The sequence below is a fragment of the Salvelinus alpinus genome, chromosome 11, assembly GCF_045679555.1.
Source record: "Salvelinus alpinus chromosome 11, SLU_Salpinus.1, whole genome shotgun sequence".
Classification (NCBI taxonomy): domain Eukaryota; kingdom Metazoa; phylum Chordata; class Actinopteri; order Salmoniformes; family Salmonidae; genus Salvelinus; species Salvelinus alpinus.
In genome coordinates this window covers 1,103,800-1,128,155 of record NC_092096.1, presented here as the reverse complement: position 1 = coordinate 1,128,155, position 24,356 = coordinate 1,103,800, and the positions used below count along the sequence as shown (strand labels likewise).

At 49.1% G+C, this 24,356-nt stretch overlaps 1 protein-coding gene and 2 long non-coding RNA genes across 4 annotated transcripts; 2 read left to right on the top strand and 1 right to left on the bottom strand.

Annotated features, from left to right (window-relative positions):
* The first annotated feature begins 1,591 nt into the window (after nucleotides 1-1,591).
* On the top strand, nucleotides 1,592-20,975 carry LOC139533453 (shaker-related potassium channel tsha2-like). 2 transcript variants are annotated; one of them, XM_071331483.1, is made up of 3 exons: nucleotides 1,592-6,802; nucleotides 8,008-8,089; nucleotides 20,548-20,975. In XM_071331483.1, exon 1 carries the CDS (start codon nucleotides 2,264-2,266, stop codon nucleotides 3,752-3,754), a length of 1,491 nt encoding a protein of 496 aa, XP_071187584.1. In that variant the 5' UTR covers nucleotides 1,592-2,263; the 3' UTR covers nucleotides 3,755-6,802; nucleotides 8,008-8,089; nucleotides 20,548-20,975. The 2 variants fall into 2 exon arrangements, with proteins under 2 accessions (XP_071187584.1, XP_071187583.1); XM_071331482.1 differs by lacking the exon at nucleotides 8,008-8,089.
* Nucleotides 20,976-22,343: 1,368 nt separating this feature from the next.
* On the bottom strand, nucleotides 22,344-23,668 carry LOC139533455 (uncharacterized). Its single transcript, XR_011666755.1, has 3 exons — nucleotides 23,426-23,668; nucleotides 23,143-23,310; nucleotides 22,344-23,109 (listed from the first exon to the last, which is right to left on the bottom strand). It is a non-coding gene; the product is annotated as an uncharacterized lncRNA (long non-coding RNA).
* On the top strand, nucleotides 23,106-24,094 carry LOC139533454 (uncharacterized). The gene is made up of 2 exons (XR_011666754.1): nucleotides 23,106-23,574; nucleotides 23,668-24,094. It is a non-coding gene; the product is annotated as an uncharacterized lncRNA (long non-coding RNA).
* Nucleotides 24,095-24,356: the final 262 nt, after the last annotated feature.

The window sequence follows — 24,356 nt, the reverse complement described above, 5'->3', positions numbered from 1 at the left end:
ACACACTCCACTGGCTTCATGTTGAAGCTCCACTACAAGACCATGGAGTTTACCTACAGAACAGCAAGAGGACCTGCTCCTACCTACCTTCAGACTATGCTCAAACCCCTGCCTGTGACCCCCTAGACCCCCTGCCTGTGACCCACTAGACCCCCTGCCTGTGACCACCTAGACCCCCTGCCTGTGACTACCTAGACCCCCTGCCTGTGACCCCCTAGACCCCCTGCCTGTGACCCACTAGACCCCCTGCCTGTGACCCCCTAGACCCCCTGCCTGTGACCCCCTAGACCCCCTGCCTGTGACCACCTAGACCCCCTGCCTGTGACCCACTAGACCCCCTGCCTGTGACCCCCTGCCTGTGACCCCCTGTCTGTGACCCCCTAGACCCCATGCCTGTGACCCCCTAGACCCCCTGCCTGTGACCCACTAGACCCCCTGTCTGTGACCCACTAGACCCCCTGCCTGTGACCCCCTAGACCCCCTGCCTGTGACCCCTAGACCCCCTGCCAGTGACCCCCTAGACCCCCTGTCTGTGACCCCCTAGACCTCCTGCCTGTGACCCCTAGACCCCCTGCCTGTGACCCCCTAGACCCCCTGCCTGTGACCCACTAGACCCCCTGCCGGTGACCCCCTAGACCCCCTGCCGGTGACCCCCTAGACCCCCTGCCTGTGACCCCCTAGACCCCCTGCCTGTGACCCCCTAGACCCCCTGCCTGTGACCCCTAGACCCCCTGCCTGTGACCCCCCAGACCCCCTGCCTGTGACCCCTAGACCCCCTGTCTGTGACCCCCTAGACCCCCTGCCTGTGACCCCCTAGACCCCCTGCCTGTGACCCACTAGACCCCCTGCCTGTGACCCCCTAGACCCCCTGCCTGTGACCCCCTAGACCCCCTGCCTGTGACCCCCTAGACCCCCTGCCTGTGACCACCTAGACCCCCTGCCTGTGACCCACTAGACCCCCTGCCTGTGACCCACTAGACCCCCTGCCTGTGACCCCCTAGACCCCCTGCCTGTGACCCATTAGACCCCCTGCCTGTGACCCACTAGACCCCCTGCCTGTGACCCACTAGACCCCCTGCCTGTGACCCACTAGACCCCCTGCCTGTGACCCACTAGACCCCCTGCCTGTGACCCACTAGACCCCCTGCCTGTGACCCACTAGACCCCCTGCCTGTGACCCCCTAGACCCCCTGCCTGTGACCCACTAGACCCCCTGCCTGTGACCCCCTAGACCCCCTGCCTGTGACCACCTAGACCCCCTGCCTGTGACCCCCTAGACCCCCTGCCTGTGACCCCCTAGACCCCCTGCCTGTGACCCCTAGACCCCCTGCCTGTGACCCCCTAGACCCCCTGCCTGTGACCCCTAGACCCCCTGTCTGTGACCCCCTAGACCCCCTGCCTGTAACCACCTAGACCACCTGCCTGTGACACCTTAGCTATCTTAATATCAATGCACCAACTGTAAGTCTTTCAGGATAAGATGTAAATATAAAAATATAAATTTAGAAAAATCTGTAAATATCAAATTACATATTTTATGGTTCCAGTCAATAGATGTGCTCAAATATCAGTTGAATCACATTCAGAGACCAAGCATGTATGTGTGTTTTCTCTCTTCAGTGAGAGAGCGTCTACGCGTCAGCGTGGGGAGGGCATTGCTATTTTAAATGCTGTGAATGTAACAGTCAATAGTCCAGACTAGCTGAGCGAACGTGACAGTCGATAGACCCGACTAGCAGCGCGCAACGGGAAGGGGATGGGAGAAGCCGTTGGTCACAGGGAGGAAAATACAAACAAAAACAACCCGTCCGCAGACGTGAGAGAAGGAATAGCACCACCAGTAGACAAACAGGCTGAGACGAGACACAGAGACGAGACACAGAGACGAGACACAGAGACGAGACACAGAGAGGAGGCACGGAGAGAGGAGACACAGAGACGAGACACAGAGGAGGCACAGAGAGAGGAGACACAGAGACGAGACACAGAGAGGAGGCACGGAGAGAGGAGACACGGAGAGAGGAGACACAGAGAGAGGAGACACAGAGAGGAGACACGGAGAGAGGAGACACGGAGAGGGAGAGAGAGAGAGAGTGGAGCCCTTTCCATCATTCCACAAGTGACTGCTTGGTCTTGTTTGTCACAAAATAGCGCGGAAGGACTAAAAACGCACGAGTAGAGGGGGATTGGGGGGGAGGAAGTACGACACGAACAATAGCGGGGTCTTTGGAGAGAGAAGCTTTCGCCCTTTTGGGGGAGAACCATGACAGTAGTGCCCAGAGAGAACCACGATGAGACCGTGGCACTAACCGCCCTGTCCCAAGATGTGTTCGACCCGGCGGACCAGCGGACGGACCAGGAGTGCTGTGAGCGCGTGGTCATCAACATCTCCGGGCTGCTCTTTGAAACCCAACTGAAAACGCTCGCTCAGTTCCCCGCCACTTTACTGGGGGACCCGAGGAAGAGAATGCGCTTCTTTGACCCTCTGAGGAACGAGTACTTTTTCGACAGGAACCGACCCAGTTTCGACGCCATCCTCTACTATTACCAGTCTGGCGGCCGCCTCAGGAGACCAGTCAACGTCCCTTTGGACATATTTATGGAGGAGATCAAATTTTACCAATTGGGAGAAGATGTGATCGAGAATTTTAAGGAGGATGAGGGATTTATAAAAGAAGAGGAGAGACCGTTGCCGGAAAATGAGTTTCAACGACAGGTCTGGCTTCTGTTTGAATACCCGGAGAGTTCTGGACCCGCCAGAGGGATTGCTATTGTCTCTGTTCTGGTGATTTTAATTTCTATTGTCATCTTCTGTTTGGAGACGCTGCCGGAGTTTAGGGATGAAAAAGAGAAAAACTGGAACGTCGAGCCGTCGTTGAATGGAACTAACAGCTCTAAAAAGCCCAATCCATTCACAGATCCTTTCTTCATAGTGGAGACCCTGTGTATCATCTGGTTCTCCTTCGAGCTCTTCGTCAGGTTCCTAGCCTGCCCCTCCAAGCCTGCTTTTTTCAAAAACATGATGAACACCATCGATATTGTTGCCATTATGCCCTATTTCATCACCCTGGGCTTGGAGCTGGCGGAGCACCAAGGAAACGGACAGCAAGCCATGTCTCTGGCCATCCTCAGGGTCATCCGACTGGTCAGGGTGTTTAGGATCTTCAAGCTGTCCAGACACTCCAAGGGGCTTCAGATATTGGGACAAACTCTCAAAGCCAGTATGAGAGAGTTGGGGTTGCTCATTTTCTTCCTCTTCATCGGAGTCATCCTCTTCTCCAGCGCTGTCTACTTCGCCGAAACCGACGATCCAGACTCCGGCTTCAGCTCGATCCCCGACGCGTTCTGGTGGGCTGTGGTCTCCATGACTACCGTTGGCTACGGGGACATGTGCCCGGTGACCATAGGAGGCAAGATCGTGGGCTCTCTGTGCGCCATAGCCGGTGTGCTCACCATCGCGTTACCGGTTCCCGTCATCGTGTCCAACTTCAACTACTTCTATCACCGGGAGACTGAGCACGAGGAGCAGTTCCAATACACCCATGTGACGTGTGGCCAGCAGCAACAACCGTCTTTTGGTGAATTAAAGAACAGTGACAGCCAACCATCGCTTTCCAAATCGGACTTCATAGCCACGGAGGACGCCGACTCTATCAAACATACCAACTGCAGCCCACACAAAGCGCACTGCAGCCCACACAAAGCGCACTGCAGCCCACACAAAGCGTACACGGGGAAACTCACTAATGTATGATTGTAGAGCAAACAGAAAATACCCAGCAATGGAAAAACAGGCATAGCCTAGAAGATATTCAGAGAAACCATGCGTTTCTTTCTGTGAGTAGCATACACCCCCAATTCTGCGCTCTGACTAGAGTAACGTTTGACTCTCTCTTATTTCCGGTGTATCTGTATCTGCTGAAGGATTTATTTTTAATAGATTATCAAAACGGTGGATTAATCAAAACGTGACTCGTGATCTCACCTGAAACAGTCTTCCGTTACGCGCACAGCTCTTCTTCGCTTGTTGGTTGTAAACATAATTAAGAGGCTATATTTAGCCTCATAAACAACAACCATGATCAACCAATCCCCCCCCTATTGTAGCACTTTATTCATGTTCTCTTAGTAAAGTCTAATTGATTCAGACTAATCGCTTGTCCGTTTTTTTTTTCTTCCGTTTTCTAAAAGTTTACATATTGATTTGCCTGTTTGGTGTTGAAGAGATATATAACATAATAGGACCAATTTGTCTAAAATTACTTGAATGAATCTTATACCTTCAGGGCATTGTAATTACTTATTAAAACCCCAAGGTCACCCGGTGACTCTACCCACAACCCTTTATTTATGTACACCATATCCACGTAATGCGTTTTTCCATTAGACCGTTAGAGTGGGGGTTTTACTGGGCAGCGCTGCCTGGCAGCAGACCCTCTATCCTCTCTGTCAACTGTGATGAGGGAACAGGCATAACGGAGGTCTAGCCATCCATGCAGAGATGCCATTGTCTTTGATAGTGGAGCCTCGGTGGCGCGGGTCCCTCTAGGAGCTGCGCATCCACTCCAATAAGTATCTGTCGCTGGAGAATTCACACCTTGACAAGCCATTGAGGAGGCTAGACTTTACGCACAGCCCACAATTGCCCTCTAAAATGACCACAGGCACTATTCAAATTATTTATATGTACGGATCAATAAACGAACAGCATCGAATCTGAATCGAATGAATCAAATATGACGCTATTGACATTGTTTACAACATTTCGTCTTTTTAAAATTATTTTTATTATACAATCTCACCAAAACTATATAAGTAGGTAGGAGACCTATTAGCGAATAGTGCACTAGATAATACTAGATAATATCAAGTCTCTCGGATGATTCTTCTTCTTGAGATATTACAGATGAAATGAATGAATGCGTTTAACAACTTGACGTGGGGGTAGGAAATGAGAAGAGCGCCTTGTGTTCAGACAGACGGTCAGATGCGGAGTATATTCGGGCACAGAGCGCCGCTTTGTGGACAGTTCGGGAACTGCAGACGTGGTGTGGGAGCTGGTTAGTTTCTATAGCAACCTTCCAGACTGTTCTGACAGGGGAAATATGTTACTGTCTGACGTTAAACAGAACAGAGGACGGAAGGATTGACTGACGACCTGATTGAAGGTGTTTTCATTGTACCCCAATGAATGCTGCTATACAGCGCCCGACTCGAGTTATGTAGAAATATGATTAAATAATAACGAAGATGATTTTGGCAGCTATGTCCATGTCCTGGGATGAATGGTTATTATATGGTGTAGTCTAGACAGGCAGAGAAAGCAGAGACAGACAGAGACCTAAGCTGCAGGCAGAAATGAATTGATATCAGAATCAATAGAAACCCATATTGTCTTTGGTAAAAAAAACTCCCCTGACTCCCGAGGCAGAAGGATCAACAGCTTATTGGTCACTTATATCACCAGCGTCATTATCCAAGTCACCTTGCGTTCCAGGCCGACTACATTTCAGGTCACCTTGTCTTCTGATGCTGTGTGACATCGCAATATCACGTTGCTACAGTGGACTACTACCTGACTACCTGACCCCCTCCATCCCCCTCCATCCTCTTTCTCAGTCACCATGTCACCTGTCTCCACTGACCCCCTCCATCCCCATCACCATGTCACCTGACTCCACTGACCCCCTCCACCCCCATCACCATGTCACCTGTCTCCACTGACCCCCTCCATCCCCATCACCATGTCACCTGACTCCACTGACCCCCTCCAACCCCATCACCATGTCACCTGACTCCACTGACCCCCTCCAACCCCATCACCATGTCACCTGTCTCCACTGACCCCCTCCACCCCCATCACCATGTCACCTGTCTCCACTGACCCCCTCCATCTCCATCACCATGTCACCTGACTCCACTGACCCCCTCCACCCCCCTTCTCCATCACCATGTCACCTGACTCCACTGACCCCCTCCAACCCCCTTCTCCATCACCATGTCACCTGACTCCACTGACCCCCTCCATCCCCATCACCATGTCACCTGTCTCCACTGACCCCCTCCATCTCCATCACCATATCACCTGACTCCACTGACCCCCTCCACCCCCATCACCATGTCACCTGACTCCACTGACCCCCTTCATCCATCTCCATCCCCATCACCATGTCACCTGACTCCACTGACCCCCTCCAACCCCATCACCATGTCACCTGACTCCACTGACCCCCTCCATCCCCATCACCATGTCACCTGTCTCCACTGACCCCCTCCATCTCCATCACCATATCACCTGACTCCACTGACCCCCTCCACCCCCATCACCATGTCACCTGACTCCACTGACCCCCTCCATCACTCTCTATCCCCCTTCTCCATCACCATGCCACCTGACTCCACTGACCCCCACCATCCTCCATCTCCATCACCATGTCACCTGACTCCACTGACCCCCTCCATCCCCTTTCTACCAGCCATGTTGTGGTGCATCTCAGCTAAAAGAGGTGGAATCAAAGGAACTTTTGGAATAGATTATGACAGACGTTACCGCGTCATGAAAGTACGGACAACTAACTCAGCGCCCCATTGGTTGGATTTACCAGAGGAGAGGGCGGGGACCTGCTGCAGATGACAGATGCAGAAGCCAATCAGGTTGGAATCAATAGCAAAAACTGCATAGACCAACAGACCCATTGGCCAATGCAACAGGACGGCCGACTGCTCAGACGCCTGGACTACAATGTCTCCTGGAGATGTGACTTGGGAAGAGGACAGCTGCCGGAGAGACAGACACATGGAGGTGAGTTGTGGTGGTAGAACATCATCACTGTAAACATACAGCCTCATTCCAGACAGAGCATAGACCTACAGTCCTATACAGGGGGGGGGGGGGGGGGTAGCTAGATATAGACCTACAGTCCTATACAGGGGGGGGGGGGGGGGTAGCTAGATATAGACCTACAGTCCTATACAGGGGGGGGGGGGGGGGGGTAGCTAGATATAGACCTACAGTCCTATACAGGGGGGGGGGGGTAGCTAGATATAGACCTACAGTCCTATACAGGGGGGGGGGGGGGGGGGGGTAGCTAGATATAGACCTACAGTCCTATACAGGGGGGGGGGGGGGGGGGTAGCTAGATATAGACCTACAGTCCTATACAGGGGGGGGGGGGGGTAGCTAGATATAGACCTACAGTCCTATACAGGGGGGGGGGGGGTAGCTAGATATAGACCTACAGTCCTATACAGGGGGGGTAGCTAGATATAGACCTACAGTCCTATACAGGGGGGGGGGGGGGGGGGTAGCTAGATATAGACCTACAGTCCTATACAGGGGGGGGGGGGGGGGTAGCTAGATATAGACCTACAGTCCTATACAGGGGGGGTAGCTAGATATAGACCTACAGTCCTATACAGGGGGGGGGGGGGGGGGGGGGGGTAGCTAGATATAGACCTACAGTCCTATACAGGGGGGGGGGGGGGGGTAGCTAGATATAGACCTACAGTCCTATACAGGGGGGGGGGGGGGGGGTAGCTAGATATAGACCTACAGTCCTATACAGGGGGGGGGGGGGGTAGCTAGATATAGACCTACAGTCCTATACAGGGGGGGGTAGCTAGATATAGACCTACAGTCCTATACAGGGGGGGGGGGGTAGCTAGATATAGACCTACAGTCCTATACAGGGGGGGGGGGGGTAGCTAGATATAGACCTACGGTCATATACAGGGGGGGGGGGGGGGGTAGCTAGATATAGACCTACGGTCATATACAGGGGGGGGGGGGGGGGGGGTAGCTAGATATAGACCTACGGTCCTATACGGAGCAGTAGCCAGATTGATGAATAGAAAGAGCTTGATCATTGAGGTGGCTGATTTCAGACTGTGTTCTCCTACTAAATGCATAATGTCCCACTAACAGTTAAAGAGTCTATAGACTATAGTTCCCTGTAGATCCCTGTTTCAACATCCCAGCATCATCCAACACTCTGTCCCCTTTTCTAGAAAGAGCCTGCATCCTAGACCGTCCAGACAGACTGATATCTCAGGCAGCAGCACCATTGTACACCTCAGTCGGGTCATTTAGGTATAACAACAAATCCCATCAAGACCGTGTACCGGTCGGCGGGTCAGGCTCAGAGGCAGTACCATGGTTGTCCGCTAGGTGTCAGTGTCTGCCTGTACAACGGCTGTCTGCTGGTATGACGTGCCTACCGGTGTCACGGTGTCCTGTCTTCTGATAGGGCCCTGATCAGTTCAACATAGAATAGGATGTTATTGTCTGTCTGGATACAGTGCTGGGTTCCCTACAGATATAGTTTCTGTCTGGGTTCCCTACAGATATAGTGTCTGTCTGGGTTCTCTACAGATATAGTGTCTGTCTGGGTTCCCTACAGATATAGTTTCTGGCTGGGTTCCATACAGATATAGTGTCTGTCTGGGTTCCCTACAGATATAGTGTCTGTCTGGGTTCCCTACAGATATAGTGTCTGTCTGGGTTCCCTACAGATATAGTGTCTGGCTGGGTTCTCTACAGATATAGTGTCTGTCTGGGTTCCCTACAGATATAGTGTCTGTCTGGGTTCTCTACAGATATAGTGTCTGTCTGGGTTCCCTACAGATATAGTGTCTGTCTGGGTTCTCTACAGATATAGTGTCTGTCTGGGTTCTCTACAGATATAGTGTCTGTCTGGGTTCTCTACAGATATAGTGTCTGTCTGGGTTCCCTACAGATATAGTGTCTGTCTGGGTTCCCTACAGATATAGTGTCTGTCTGGGTTCCCTACAGATATAGTGTCTGTCTGGGTTCTCTACAGATATAGTGTCTGTCTGGGTTCCCTACAGATATAGTGTCTGTCTGGGTTCTCTACAGATATAGTGTCTGTCTGGGTTCTCTACAGATATAGTGTCTGTCTGGGTTCCCTACAGATATAGTGTCTGTCTGGGTTCCCTACAGATATAGTGTCTGTCTGGGTTCCCTACAGATATAGTGTCTGTCTGGGTTACCTACAGATATAGTGTCTGTCTGGGTTCTCTACAGATATAGTGTCTGTCTGGGTTCCCTACAGATATAGTGTCTGTCTGGGTTCTCTACAGATATAGTGTCTGTCTGGGTTCTCTACAGATATAGTGTCTGTCTGGGTTCTCTACAGATATAGTGTCTGTCTGGGTTCCCTACAGATATAGTGTCTGTCTGGGTTCCCTACAGATATAGTGTCTGTCTGGGTTCCCTACAGATATAGTTTCTGTCTGGGTTCCCTACAGATATAGTGTCTGTCTGGGTTCTCTACAGATATAGTGTCTGTCTGGGTTCTCTACAGATATAGTGTCTGTCTGGGTTCTCTACAGATATAGTGTCTGTCTGGGTTCTCTACAGATATAGTGTCTGTCTGGGTTCTCTACAGATATAGTGTCTGTCTGGGTTCTCTACAGATATAGTGTCTGTCTGGGTTCCCTACAGATATAGTGTCTGTCTGGGTTCTCTACAGATATAGTGTCTGTCTGGGTTCTCTACAGATATAGTGTCTGTCTGGGTTCCCTACAGATATAGTGTCTGTCTGGATACAGTGGTGGCGTTACCCATACTGCATGTATATCTGTAGAGAACCCAGCAGATGACTGTGCTGCTGGTAACAGGGCAGGGTTATGCTATTGTTACTGTCTGTGTGTGTGTGTAGTGTTTATGTGTGAGTGTATGTGTGTGTGTGTAGTATGTGTGTGTGTCTTCCTGTCAGTAGTTATGAGGCAGCTGTCTGTGTGTGTGTAGTATGTGTGTGTCTTCCTGTCAGTAGTTATGAGGCAGCTGTCTGTGTGTGTGTAGTATGTGTGTGTCTTCCTGTCAGTAGTTATGAGGCAGCTGTCTGTGTGTGTGTGTAGTGTGTGTGTGTCTTCCTGTCAGTAGTTATGAGGCAGCTGTCTGTGTGTGTGTAGTGTGTGTGTGTCTTCCTGTCAGTAGTTATGAGGCAGCTGTCTGTGTGTGTGTCTTCCTGTCAGTAGTTATGAGGCAGCTGTCTCAGTAACTGTAGCAACATGCCCTGCCCACCTGAGCATCTGTCTTTTTCAGTCATTTATTTCCTGTGTGTGAGGGGGACGGGCAAAATCTACTCGACAGTTAAATCTTCCTAAATTGACAGTTAAATCTCCCTGGTTTGACAGTTAAATCTCCCTGGTTTGATTGTTAAATCTCCCTGGATTGACAGTTAAATCTCCCTGGATTGACAGTTAAATCTCCCTGAATTGACAGTTAAATCTCCCTGATTGACAGTTAAATCTCCCTGGATTGATTGTTAAATCCCCCTGGATTGACAGTTAAATGTCCCTGGATTGACAGTTAAATCTCCCTGGATTGACAGTTAAATCTCCTTGGATTGATTGTTAAATCTCCCTGGATTGACAGTTAAATCTCCCTGGATTGACAGTTAAATCTCCCTGAATTGACAGTTAAATCTCCCTGATTGACAGTTAAATCTCCCTGGATTGATTGTTAAATCCCCCTGGATTGACAGTTAAATGTCCCTGGATTGACAGTTAAATCTCCCTGGATTGACAGTTAAATCTCCTTGGATTGACAGTTAAATCTCCCTGGTTTGATTGTTAAATCTCCCTGGATTGACAGTTAAATCTCCCTGGATTGATTGTTAAATCTCCCTGGATTGACAGTTAAATCTCCCTGGATTGACAGTTAAATCTCCCTGGATTGATTGTTAAATCTCCCTGGATTGACAGTTAAATCTCCCTGGATTGACAGTGAAATCTCCCTGGATTGACAGTTAAATCTCCCTAAATTGACAGTTAAATCTCCCTGGTTTGACAGTTAAATCCCCCTGGTTTGATTGTTAAATCTCCCTGGATTGACAGTTAAATCTCTCTGGATTGACAGTTAAATCTCCCTGGATTGTTTGCTTTCATTTTACTCCTGCGACTCTTTCATTCTCTTGCTTCTTCCTGTCGTTTTTTCCCTCCCGATAAACGTTACAGGAAAATGGCCTCAACGTAACACATTGTCTTTCCATTGGATCTATCAGAACGCTAAAGATTCGTCCAGGATTTAACGCACCCTGTTGACCATTATTTAGGCCTTATTCTGATTGGTGTTCATTTTTTTGTTTGTTTGTTGTTGGTGCAATTAACTAAAGTAATAATTTAATACATTTGAAATGTTTACAAATTAGATGGGCTGAAATGAAAGCAACTTGGGTTGATAGTGATATAATGTCTGGTCTGGAAAAACAATGTAGATTATGTTTAGAGGTATAATCTAGAACCAAGCTGTTGATTATTAATCCGAGGGTTATCCTGCTATTGACACACTAGTTGAATTATGCAACAGAATGTTGACAACAACAGTATTTAATGAGGAAGTCTAGACAGAGCAGGTGGGTTTGGTGGTTGAAGCCATGCTCCTCCCCTTTATGTTAATATATGCACATATGCAAATACAACCATTTTGTTTATGCAAATGAGACACCTCTCGTTTTTTATTTTAACACAACATCTAAATAAAGATACCTGATACAATAAAGAAAATGTCTGTATAAACAAGAAAAATAAGTGATTTTTGACGAGAAATTGAATACCTGAAATTCCCACCAAAATCCCAGCAGTCCAGGTGTTATTTGTACATGTCAGTAAAATGTTTTATCTGCTAAAATCCTGTCAATACCTGATGGCGATTGGAGGATCTTCATTCCGTTGTTCAACTGTTGCATTTATTAGAAATGTTTTGAAAAACCTTTTAACAACGTTGATGATCGTTGCTAGAATCAAACCCCTTCCTCTCTCTACAACTGTTGTATGGAGCGAACCATCTCATTTCTCACAACAGACAGACAGACAGACCGACAGACATTAATACGTTGATTCTGATAGCTGGCGTTGGGTAGACATACACTATGTTTGATCCATGAGACCTGAGACCATGTGTGACTTGTATTGGCTTTGAGAGACAGGCAGGTGGCAGTGCCAGGTCCCAGTATAGTCCACCCACATAGCCCTTCCCCCACAGACAGGAAGGTGGCAGTGCCAGGTCCCAGTATAGTCCACCCACATAGCCCTTCCCCCACAGACAGGAAGGTGGCAGTGCCAGGTCCCAGTATAGTCCACCCACACAGCCCTACCCCCACAGACAGGAAGGTGGCAGTGCCAGGTCCCAGTATAGTCCACCCACATAGCCCTTCCCCCACAGACAGGCAGGTGGCAGTGCCAGGTCCCAGTATAGTCCACCCACATAGCCCTACCCCCACAGACAGGAAGGTGGCAGTGCCAGGTCCCAGTATAGTCCACCCACATAGCCCTTCCCCCACAGACAGGAAGGTGGCAGTGCCAGGTCCCAGTATAGTCCACCCACACAGCCCTTCCCCCACAGACAGGCAGGTGGCAGTGCCAGGTCCCAGTATAGTCCACCCACACAGCCCTACCCCCACAGACAGGAAGGTGGCAGTGCCAGGTCCCAGTATAGTCCACCCACACAGCCCTTCCCCCACAGACAGGCAGGTGGCAGTGCCAGGTCCCAGTATAGTCCACCCACATAGCCCTTCCCCCACAGACAGGAAGGTGGCAGTGCCAGGTCCCAGTATAGTCCACCCACATAGCCCTTCCCCCACAGACAGGAAGGTGGCAGTGCCAGGTCCCAGTATAGTCCACCCACATAGCCCTACCCCCACAGACAGGAAGGTGGCAGTGCCAGGTCCCAGTATAGTCCACCCACATAGCCCTTCCCCCACAGACAGGAAGGTGGTAGTGCCAGGTCCCAGTATAGTCCACCCACACAGCCCTACCCCCACAGACAGGAAGGTGGCAGTGCCAGGTCCCAGTATAGTCCACCCACATAGCCCTTCCCCCACAGACAGGCAGGTGGCAGTGCCAGGTCCCAGTATAGTCCACCCACACAGCCCTTCCCCCACAGACAGGCAGGTGGCAGTGCCAGGTCCCAGTATAGTCCACCCACACAGCCCTTCCCCCACAGACAGGAAGGTGGCAGTGCCAGGTCCCAGTATAGTCCACCCACATAGCCCTTCCCCCACAGACAGGCAGGTGGCAGTGCCAGGTCCCAGTATAGTCCACCCACACAGCCCTACCCCCACAGACAGGAAGGTGGCAGTGCCAGGTCCCAGTATAGTCCACCCACACAGCCCTACCCCCACAGACAGGAAGGTGGCAGTGCCAGGTCCCAGTATAGTCCACCCACACAGCCCTTCCCCCACAGACAGGAAGGTGGCAGTGCCAGGTCCCAGTATAGTCCACCCACACAGCCCTTCCCCCACAGACAGGCAGGTGGCAGTGCCAGGTCCCAGTATAGTCCACCCACACAGCCCTACCCCCACAGACAGGAAGGTGGCAGTGCCAGGTCCCAGTATAGTCCACCCACACAGCCCTTCCCCCACAGACAGGCAGGTGGCAGTGCCAGGTCCCAGTATAGTCCACCCACACAGCCCTACCCCCACAGACAGGAAGGTGGCAGTGCCAGTTCCCAGTATAGTCCACCCACACAGCCCTTCCCCCACAGACAGGCAGGTGGCAGTGCCAGGTCCCAGTATAGTCCACCCACACAGCCCTACCCCCACAGACAGGAAGGTGGCAGTGCCAGGTCCCAGTATAGTCCACCCACACAGCCCTTCCCCCACAGACAGGCAGGTGGCAGTGCCAGGTCCCAGTATAGTCCACCCACACAGCCCTACCCCCACAGACAGGAAGGTGGCAGTGCCAGGTCCCAGTATAGTCCACCCACATAGCCCTTCCCCCACAGACAGGCAGGTGGCAGTGCCAGGTCCCAGTATAGTCCACCCACACAGCCCTTCCCCCACAGACAGGCAGTATTTCCATATAACCCTACCCCCCAGTGTGTTATAACCCTACCCTACAGTTATAACCCTACCCCTCAGTGTGTTATACCCCTACCATACAGTGTGTTATAACCCTACCCTACAGTTATAACCCTACCCCACAGTGTGTTATAACCCTACCCTACAGTGACCCCTACCATACAGTGTGTTATAACCCTACCCTACAGTTATAACCCTACCCCTCAGTGTGTTATACCCCTACCATACAGTGTGTTATAACCCTACCCTACAGTTATAACCCTACCCCACAGTGTGTTATAACCCTACCCTACAGTGTGTTATACCCCTACCATACAGTGTGTTATAACCCTACCCTACAGTTATAACCCTACCCCTCAGTGTGTTATACCCCTACCATACAGTGTGTTATAACCCTACCCTACAGGTATAACCCTACCCCACAGTGTGTTATAACCCTACCCTACAGTGTGTTATAACCCTACCCTACAGTTACAACCCTACCCCACAGTGTGTTATAACCTTACACCCACAGTATGTTATAACCTTACCCACCCTACCCATGTTATAACCCTACCCCCCAGTGTGTTATAACCCTACCCTACAGTGTGTTATAACTCTACCCCACAGTGTGTTATAACCCTACCATACAGTGTGTTATAACCCTACCCTACAGTGTGTTATAACCCTACCCCACAGTGTGTTTTAACCCTACCCTACAGTGTGTTATAACCCTACCCTACAGTTATAACCCTACCCTACAGTATGTTATAACCCTACCCTACAGTGTGTTATAACCCTACCCTACAGTGTGTTATAACCTCACCCGACAGTGTGTTATAACCCTACCCTACAGTTATAACCCTACCCTACAGTATGTTATAACCCTACCCTACAGTATGTTATAACCCTACCCTACAGTGTGTTATAACCCTACCCTACAGTGTGTTATAACCTCACCCACAGTGTGTTATAACCCTACCCTACAGTTATAACTCTACCCTACAGTGTGTTATAACCCTACCCTACAATGTGTTATAACCCTACCCTACAGTATGTTATAACCCTACCCTACAGTGTGTTATAACCCTACCCTACAGTGTGTTTAAAAACCTACCCTACAGTTATAAACCTACCCTACAATGTGTTATAACCCTACCCAACAGTTTGTTATAACCCTACCCTACAGTGTGTTATAACCCTAACCCTCAGTGTGTTATAACCCTACCCAACAGTTTGTTATAACCCTACCCTACAGTGTGTTATAACACTACCCCTCAGTGTGTTATAACCTTACCCACGGTATGTTATAACCCTACCCAACAGTGTGTTATAACCTTACCCACGGTATGTTATAACCCCCGGTGTGTGCCAATGTAGCCACCCAGGCTGTGTAACAGGTTACAGGTTCATTCTGTCCATAGGTTATTGAAAGATCTGGATGCATTGATTCCTCCTTAATCGTAATCTTAATCTTAATCTTAATCTTAATCCAGGGTCTTATGTCACATCCTGATGAATTACCACCATGAGACCCTCACCCTCCTGCCTCACCCTCCTGCCTCCCCTTTCCTCAGCCCCTCCCCTCCCCTCACCACCCCCTCCCCTATCCTCATCCCCTCCCCTCCCCTCACCCTCCTGCCTCCCCTTTCCTCAGCCCCTCCCCTCCCATCCCCTCCCCTCACCACCCCCTCCCCTTTACTCAGCCCCTTGGTTAGCGGTGTTGCTAGATGGCAGTGGTCTTGGTTAGCGGTGTTGCTAGATGGCAGTGGTCTTGGTTAGCGATGTTGCTAGGTGGCAGTGGTCTTGGTTAGCGGTGTTGCTAGGTGGCAGTGGTCTTGGTTAGCGGTGTTGCTAGACGGCAGTGGTTAGCGGTGTTGCTAGATGGCAGTGGTTAGCGGTGTTGCTAGATGGCAGTGGTTAGCGGTGTTGCTAGATGGCAGTGGTCTTGGTTAGCGGTGTTGCTAGATGGCAGTGGTCTTGGTTAGCGGTGTTGCTAGATGGCAGTGGTCTTGGTTAGCGGTGTTGCTAGATGGCAGTGGTCTTGGTTAGCGGTGTTGCTAGATGGCAGTGGTCTTGGTTAGCGGTGTTGCTAGATGGCAGTGGTCTTGGTTAGCGGTGTTGCTAGATGGCAGTGGTCTTGGTTAGTGGTGTTGCTAGATGGCAGTGGTCTTGGTTAGCGGTGTTGCTAGATGGCAGTGGTTAGCGGTGTTGCTAGATGGCAGTGGTTAGCGGTGTTGCTAGATGGCAGTGGTTAGCGGTGTTGCTAGATGGCAGTGGTCTTGGTTAGCGGTGTTGCTAGATGGCAGTGGTCTTGGTTAGCGGTGTTGCTAGATGGCAGTGGTCTTGGTTAGCGGTGTTGCTAGATGGCAGTGGTCTTGGTTAGCGGTGTTGCTAGATGGCAGTGGTCTTGGTTAGCGGTGTTGCTAGATGGCAGTGCTCTTGGTTAGCGGTGTTGCTAGATGGCAGTGGTTAGCGGTGTTGCTAGATGGCAGTGGTTAGCGGTGTTGCTAGATGGCAGTGGTCTTGGTTAGCGGTGTTGCTAGATGGCAGTGGTCTTGGTTAGCGGTGTTGCTAGATGGCAGTGGTTAGCGGTGTTGCTAGATGGCAGTGGTTAGCGGTGTTGCTAGAAGGCAGTGGTCTTGGTTAGCGGTGTTGCTAGATGGCAGTGGTCTTGGTTAGCGGTGTTGCTAGATGGCAGTGGTCTTGGTTAGCGGTGTTGCTAGATGGCAGTGGTCTTGGTTAGCGGTGTTGCTAGATGGCAGTGGTCTTGGTTAGCGGTGTTGCTAGATGGCAGTGGTTAGCGGTGTTGCTAGATGGCAGTGGTTAGCGGTGTTGCTAGATGGCAGTGGTTAGCGGTGTTGCTAGATGGCAGTGGTTAGCGGTGTTGCTAGAAGGCAGTGGTCTTGGTTAGCGGTGTTGCTAGATGGCAGTGGTCTTGGTTAGCGGTGTTGCTAGATGGCAGTGGTTAGCGGTGTTGCTAGATGGCAGTGGTTAGCGGTGTTGCTAGAAGGCAGTGGTCTTGGTTAGCGGTGTTGCTAGATGGCAGTGGTTAGCGGTGTTGCTAGATGGCAGTGGTTAGCGGTGTTGCTAGATGGCAGTGGTTAGCGGTGTTGCTAGATGGCAGTGGTCTTGGTTAGCGGTGTTGCTAGATGGCAGTGGTCTTGGTTAGCGGTGTTGCTAGATGGCAGTGGTCTTGGTTAGCGGTGTTGCTAGATGGCAGTGGTCTTGGTTAGCGGTGTTGCTAGATGGCAGTGGTCTTGGTTAGCGGTGTTGCTAGATGGCAGTGCTCTTGGTTAGCGGTGTTGCTAGATGGTAGTGGTTAGCGGTGTTGCTAGATGGCAGTGGTTAGCGGTGTTGCTAGATGGCAGTGGTCTTGGTTAGCGGTGTTGCTAGATGGCAGTGGTCTTGGTTAGCGGTGTTGCTAGATGGCAGTGGTTAGCGGTGTTGCTAGATGGCAGTGGTTAGCGGTGTTGCTAGAAGGCAGTGGTCTTGGTTAGCGGTGTTGCTAGATGGCAGTGGTCTTGGTTAGCGGTGTTGCTAGATGGCAGTGGTCTTGGTTAGCGGTGTTGCTAGATGGCAGTGGTCTTGGTTAGCGGTGTTGCTAGATGGCAGTGGTCTTGGTTAGCGGTGTTGCTAGATGGCAGTGGTTAGCGGTGTTGCTAGATGGCAGTGGTTAGCGGTGTTGCTAGATGGCAGTGGTTAGCGGTGTTGCTAGATGGCAGTGGTTAGCGGTGTTGCTAGGTGGCAGTGGTCTTGGTTAGCGGTGTTGCTAGATGGCAGTGGTCTTGGTTAGCGGTGTTGCTAGATGGCAGTGGTCTTGGTTAGCGGTGTTGCTAGATGGCCGTGCCAGTAGATGACCAGTAGACGGCAGACAGTGCTTAGCAACAGTCTCTCATCTCTCTGTGTGGAATAAGAAGCTGCTATTGTAAACAGGAAGTGACGGCCGCTTCGCTGTTCCCCCCGATCCTTCCAATCGTCCTCCCTCCTCTGCTCTTCCTCTCCCCTCCCTCTGTTCCCCAGACTGAATATAGGACTGTGACGATGGTGATGGCCTGGAGTGTCGTGCAGACTGTGTTTTCGGTTTTCTTTGAGGATGTGTGTGTGTGTGTGTGTGTGTGTGTGTGTGTGTGTGTGTGTGTGTGTGTGTGTGTGTGTGTGTGTGTGTGTGTGTGTGTGTGTGTGTGTGTGTGTGTGTGTGTGTGTGTGTGTGTGTGTGTGTGTGTGTGTGTGTGTGTGTGTGTGCGTGTGTGTGATGGAGATAGCTGGGTAGACTGTATTGAGGCAGAGGGGCTACGAACAAAAGGTCTAATGCTGCAGGAAGGACAGAGCAGAGAGAGATGGAGAGAGATAGTGGAGGGAGAGAGAGAGAGAGAAGGAAAAGGAGAGAGGAGAAAGAGAGAGAGAGAGAGAGAGAGAGGAAGTGTAGAGAAAGAGAGGAGAGAGAGAGGAGGATAGAGTAGTGAGAGGAAGAGAGTGCCAGAACTCAAAGTGAGTGCAGCTAAATCTCTCAAAGCTCAGTCAATAACACAGAGGGCTCTTAGAAAACAATCCCTTCTACACTGTCAGGACCCTTCTACACTGTCAGAACCATTGTACACTGTCAGAACCCTTCTACACTGTCAGGACCCTTCTACACTGTCAGGACCCTTCTACACTGTCAGGACCCTTCTATACTGTCAGAACCCTTCTGCACTATGTCAGAACCCTTCTACACTGTCAGAACCCTTCTACACTGTCAGAACCCTTCTACACTGTCAGAACCCTTCTACACTGTCAGGACCCTTCTACACTGTCAGGACCCTTCTACACTGTCAGAACCATTGTACACTGTCAGAACCCTTCTACACTGTCAGGACCCTTCTACACTGTCAGGACCCTTCTACACTGTCAGAACCCTTCTATACTGTCAGAACCCTTCTACACTGTCAGAACCCTTCTACACTGTCAGAACCCTTCTACACTGTCGGGACCCTTCTACACTGTCAGAACCCTTCTACACTGTCAGGACCCTTCTACACTGTCAGAACCCTTCTACACTGTCAGGACCCTTCTACACTGTCAGAACCCTTCTACACTGTCAGGACCCTTCTACACTGTCAGAACCCTTCTACACTGTCAGAACCCTTCTACACTGTCAGAACCCTTCTACACTGTCAGAACCCTTCTACACTGTCAGGACCCTTCTACACTGTCAGAACCCTTCTACACTGTCAGAACCCTTCTACACTGTCAGAACCCTTCTACACTGTCAGAACCCTTCTACACTGTCAGGACCCTTCTACACTATGTCAGAACCCTTCTACACTGTTAGGACACTTCTACACTGTCAGGACCCTTCTACACTATGTCAGATCCCTTCTACACTATGTCAGATCCCTTCTACACTATGTCAGGACCCTTCTACACTGTCAGGACCCTTCTACACTATGTCAGGACCCTTCTACACTGTCAGGACCCTTCTACACTATGTCAGAACCCTTCTACACTATGTCAGATCCCTTCTACACTGTCAGGACCCTTCTACACTATGTCAGATCCCTTCTACACTATGTCAGGACCCTTCTACACTATGTCAGGACCCTTCTACACTATGTCAGGCTGGTTTGGTCTTTGGTGAATGGTGTTCCATCATAGTGATGTTGAAAGCTTCTGTTGTCAGTTATTCATCCTGACAGTGAGTTTAGCTCAGAGCTCAGCAGAGGTCATGTTCCCTGGGTCACTACAGTATAGGTCTTAACAGAATCTGTGATTTTTTCCCCTGTGGTTCATTTCCTGTTGCTGTTGCCATCCAATAGGATTATTCAGAGCCAAACAGCTGCACCGATACGTACTGTAACTTTGTGTGGCATTTTCCTATAATCAAAGTCAAATAATTAGCCTGACCAGAAACACTGTGTTATATGGACTGGGATTGGAAAAGGTACCGAGACATCTGGGTGAAAAACACAAACTGGACCTCACTGTCTACTGGACCTAGAATGCTGTTTCCTTCTGGTTTACAGGTGGTGAAAGATGAGCAGTCCTCTGTTGTATAACACTTCCTGAAACACCCTGACTGTTTCCTTCTGGTTTACAGGTGGTGAAAGATGAGCAGTCCTCTGTTGTATAACACTTCCTGAAACACCCTGACTGTTTCCTTCTGGTTTACAGGTGGTGAAAGATGAGCAGTCCTCTGTTGTATAACACTTCCTGAAACACCCTGACTGTTTCCTTCTGGTTTACAGGTGGTGAAAGATGAGCAGTCCTCTGTTGTATAACACTTTCTGAAACACCCTGACTGTTTCCTTCTGGTTTACAGGTGGTGAAAGATGAGCAGTCCTCTGTTGTATAACACTTCCTGAAACACCCTGACTGTTTTCTTCTGGTTTACAGGTGGTGAAAGATGAGCAGTACTCTGTTGTATAACACTTCCTGAAACACCCTGACTGTTTCCTTCTGGTTTACAGGTGGTGAAAGATGAGCAGTCCTCTGCTGTATAACACTTCCTGAAACACCCTGACTGTTTCCTTCTGGTTTACAGGTGGTGAAAGATGAGCATTCCTCTGCTGTATAACACTTCCTGAAACATCCTGACTGTTTCCTTCTGGTTTACAGGTGATGAAAGATGAGCAGTCCTCTGCTGTATAACACTTCCTGAAACACTCCGACTGTTTCCTTCTGGTTTACAGGTGGTGAAAGATGAGCAGTACTCTGCTTTATAACACTTCCTGAAACACCCTGACTGTTTCCTTCTGGTTTACAGGTGGTGAAAGATGAGCAGTCCTCTGCTGTATGAGGCTTCCTGAAACACCCTGTGGTTTCCCATCCCCCGACTGCTGGAGACCTCCTCAGCTAACAAGCCACGGGAGAAAACACCATCACTGTCTTTTACCTCTGAGAGGAGCAACGGATGAAATACACAATGGAAAAGATGAGAAAACATGACTCACAGGGCTCTGACATGCCTTTCCATTAGGGACAACTGACAGGATATAGAATACACCCACCTGGACAACATCACTGACAGGATGTAGAATACAACCACCTGGACAACATCACTGACAGGATATAGAATACACCCACCTGGACAACATCACTGACAGGATGTAGAATACACCCACCTGGACAACATCACTGACAGGATATAGAATACATCACCTGGACAACATCACTGACAGGATATAGAATACATCACCTGGACAACATCACTGACAGGATATAGAATACACTCACTTGGACAACATCACTGACAGGATGTAGAATACACCCACCTGGACAACATCACTGACAGGATATAGAATACATCAACCTGGACAACATCACTGACAGGATATAGAATACACCCACCTGTACAACATCACTGACAGGATATAGAATACACCCACCTGGACAACATCACTGACAGGATATAGAATACACTCACTTGGACAACATCACTGACAGGATGTAGAATACACCCACCTGGACAACATCACTGACAGGATATAGAATACATCAACCTGGACAACATCACTGACAGGATATAGAATACACCCACCTGTACAACATCACTGACAGGATATAGAATACACCCACCTGGACAACATCACTGACAAGATATAGAATACACCCACCTGGACAACATCACTGACAGGATATAGAATACACCCACCTGGACAACATCACTGACAGGATATAGAATACACCCACCTGGACAACATCACTGACAGGATATAGAATACACCCACCTGGACAATGTGTCTGACACAGATTAAACCAGGTGGACAATGTGTCTGACACAGATTAAACCAGGTGGACAACAACGTGTCTGATATGGACAGGAGACAGCAGCACTGACAGGATATAGAATACACCCACCTGGACAACATCACTGACAGGATATAGAATACACCCACCTGGACAATGTGTCTGACACAGATTAAACCATGTGGACAATGTGTCTGACACAGATTAAACCAGGTGGACAATGTGTCTGACACAGATTAAACCCGGTGGACAACAATGTGTCTGATATGGACCGGAGACAGCAGCCCTGCTCTGATGACCTGCAGAGAAGAGAGGAGACAAACAGAGGTTCAGAAGACGTTACTTGAATCACCTTCCACAGATATTACATAACACATGAATAATGTATAGATATGTGTAAAACCCACTGTTCGTGGTACCCCCCCCTTTTGCTTAATGTATTCAACATGACCCCGGGACAACATACTCCTTCTAATGCTGAGAAACAGGTGTGTGAAAATGACAGATACTGACAACAATACGACGGGGTGGGGGGGGGGGGGGGGTTCTGTATGTAGACATTGAATAATGTAATGTTCTGTATAGATGTGACATCAATAAGACGAGGTACGGTATGGTGACATCGAATAATATCGTGTTCTATACCAAAACATATTGTTGAAAACATGTACAGCTTGTCAGGCAGAAATAAAGACAGACCGTAGATTTAATTCTGTGTCAACAAACTGTTCTAAAAAAAAGACTTATCTGTTCTTCTCGGCTCTGTTGGCTGTTGGAGTTTTTACATTGTTAAATCTATATTTTTTTAAGGTATTATATATATATATGTTTTATATGAGGAGAAGGGATTGGTTTAAAACTGGAGATTTTATTTGATAGATTTATAACATCGATTTATTTTTTATTTTTATGTTGATAAAATGTTTTGTCTTGATGAGAACATGGCAGGCAGGTAGAGGGCGACTAAAAACAAAATGGCTTCCTTTCAAAACAATCATTATTCCGTGTTCACGTGCTAATAGGAACTTGGAAGTTTCCGACATGCTAACTGGTTGTGGTTATAACCACGAGTCGTGTTCAACCAGTTAGAAAGTCTGAAAGTCCTAGTTTCCCACTAGCAAGTGAACACGACATTAAACCCCTTTTTCTGGCGCAGGGATATGACGTCATCAGTATGAATCTGCTGCAGGTGTTTTGACGAATGTTCATATGTTTAAAAAAAATAATAATTTAAATGATTGATTGTTTATTTTTTTTATCAGAATGCTGTATCACTGTGTTAATTGATTGAAGGCATCTACCTCAGTGTCCGCATCACGTTTCATTTCAAACAGCAGCTGTAACCGCTGGGTCGTGTTCAAATGGAAGAAAACAGGGAGGTGACTACCTTTGAGTTGTCCAATAAGAAACACTAATTTTCAGTTTTTTTCCATGGCAAAACGGTTTGGTACGGGCAGTACAGGTCACAAATGGCGGGAACGGGACAGAACGGGTCGGGGTCATAACATAGTGGAAACCCAAATATTCACTTCACTGTGCTGAGTCTCTTCACGCCACGCCTCACTGAGCCATCTCACACCTACTGACCCCATCTCCCTCCCCAGCACTGAGCCCATCTCCCTCCCCAGCACTGAGCCATCTCACACCCACTGACCCCTTCTCCCTCCCCAGCACTGACCCCATCTCCCTCCCCAGCACTGAGCCATCCCACACCTACTGACCCCATCTCCCTCCCCAGCACTGACCCCATCTCCCTCCCCAGCACTGAGCCATCCCACACCTACTGACCCCATCTCCCTCCCCAGCACTGACCCGATCTCCCTCCCCAGCACTGACCCGATCTCCCTCCCCAGCACTGACCCCATCTCCCTCCCCAGCACTGAGCCATCTCACACCCATCTCCCTCCCCAGCATTGAGCCTCAGAGGGCTGGAACAGGCTAGCCAGGACAGAGCGCATTACCAGCTAACTGCTCAGCAGGCTGACCACAGGGGTCTGTATATGTCTCTCAGTGTGACCGAACTCTCCATCACAACAGCCGCTAGGCTAGTTAGGAGAAAGTAGGAGGCTAGCTAGGCTAGTTAGGAGAAAGTAGGAGGCTAGCTAGGCTAGTTAGGAGAAAGTAGGAGGCTAGCTAGGCTAGTTAGGAGAAACAAGCTATATGGATACAGGAGGGAATCAACAGCTTTATTGATTCTGACTGGAGATTCTGATGCTTTTCTTATGATGTTTAAATTCATATGATTGTTGGGACATTTCCTCTTTAATTTGTGATCTATTTTTTGATGAATAAACATTTTTATTATTATCGATTGTATTTACTTCGCCACCATGGCCTTTTTATTGCCTTTAACATCCCTTATCTCACCTCATTTGCTCACATTGTATATAGACTTATTTTTCTACTGTATTATTGACTGTATGTTTGTTTATGTGTAACTCTGTGTTGTTGTATGTGTCGAACTGCTTTGCTTTATCTTGGCCAGTTCGCAATTGTAAATGAGAACTTGTTCTCAACTTGCCAACCTGGTTAAATAAAGGTGAAATAAAAATAAAATAAATAAATAGTTGATATTTTCTGTCCATGTGAGCCAGAACAAATGAAAGAGTCCTAGGTAAACTTCCCACCACAGCATTAAATAGAACATGTATCTTATACTAGGTACACTTCCCACCACTTCATTAAATATAACATGTATCTTATACTAAGTACACTTCCCACCACTTCATTAAATAGAACATGTATCTTATACTAGGTACACTTCCCACCACTTCATTAAATATAACATGTATCTTATACTAAGTACACTTCCCACCACCTCATTAA

Bases quoted from the DNA above. Each gene is read 5' to 3' on its own strand.
- LOC139533453 (XM_071331482.1), top strand. From the start codon at position 2,264: ATGACAGTAGTGCCCAGAGAGAACCACGATGAGACCGTGGCACTAACC.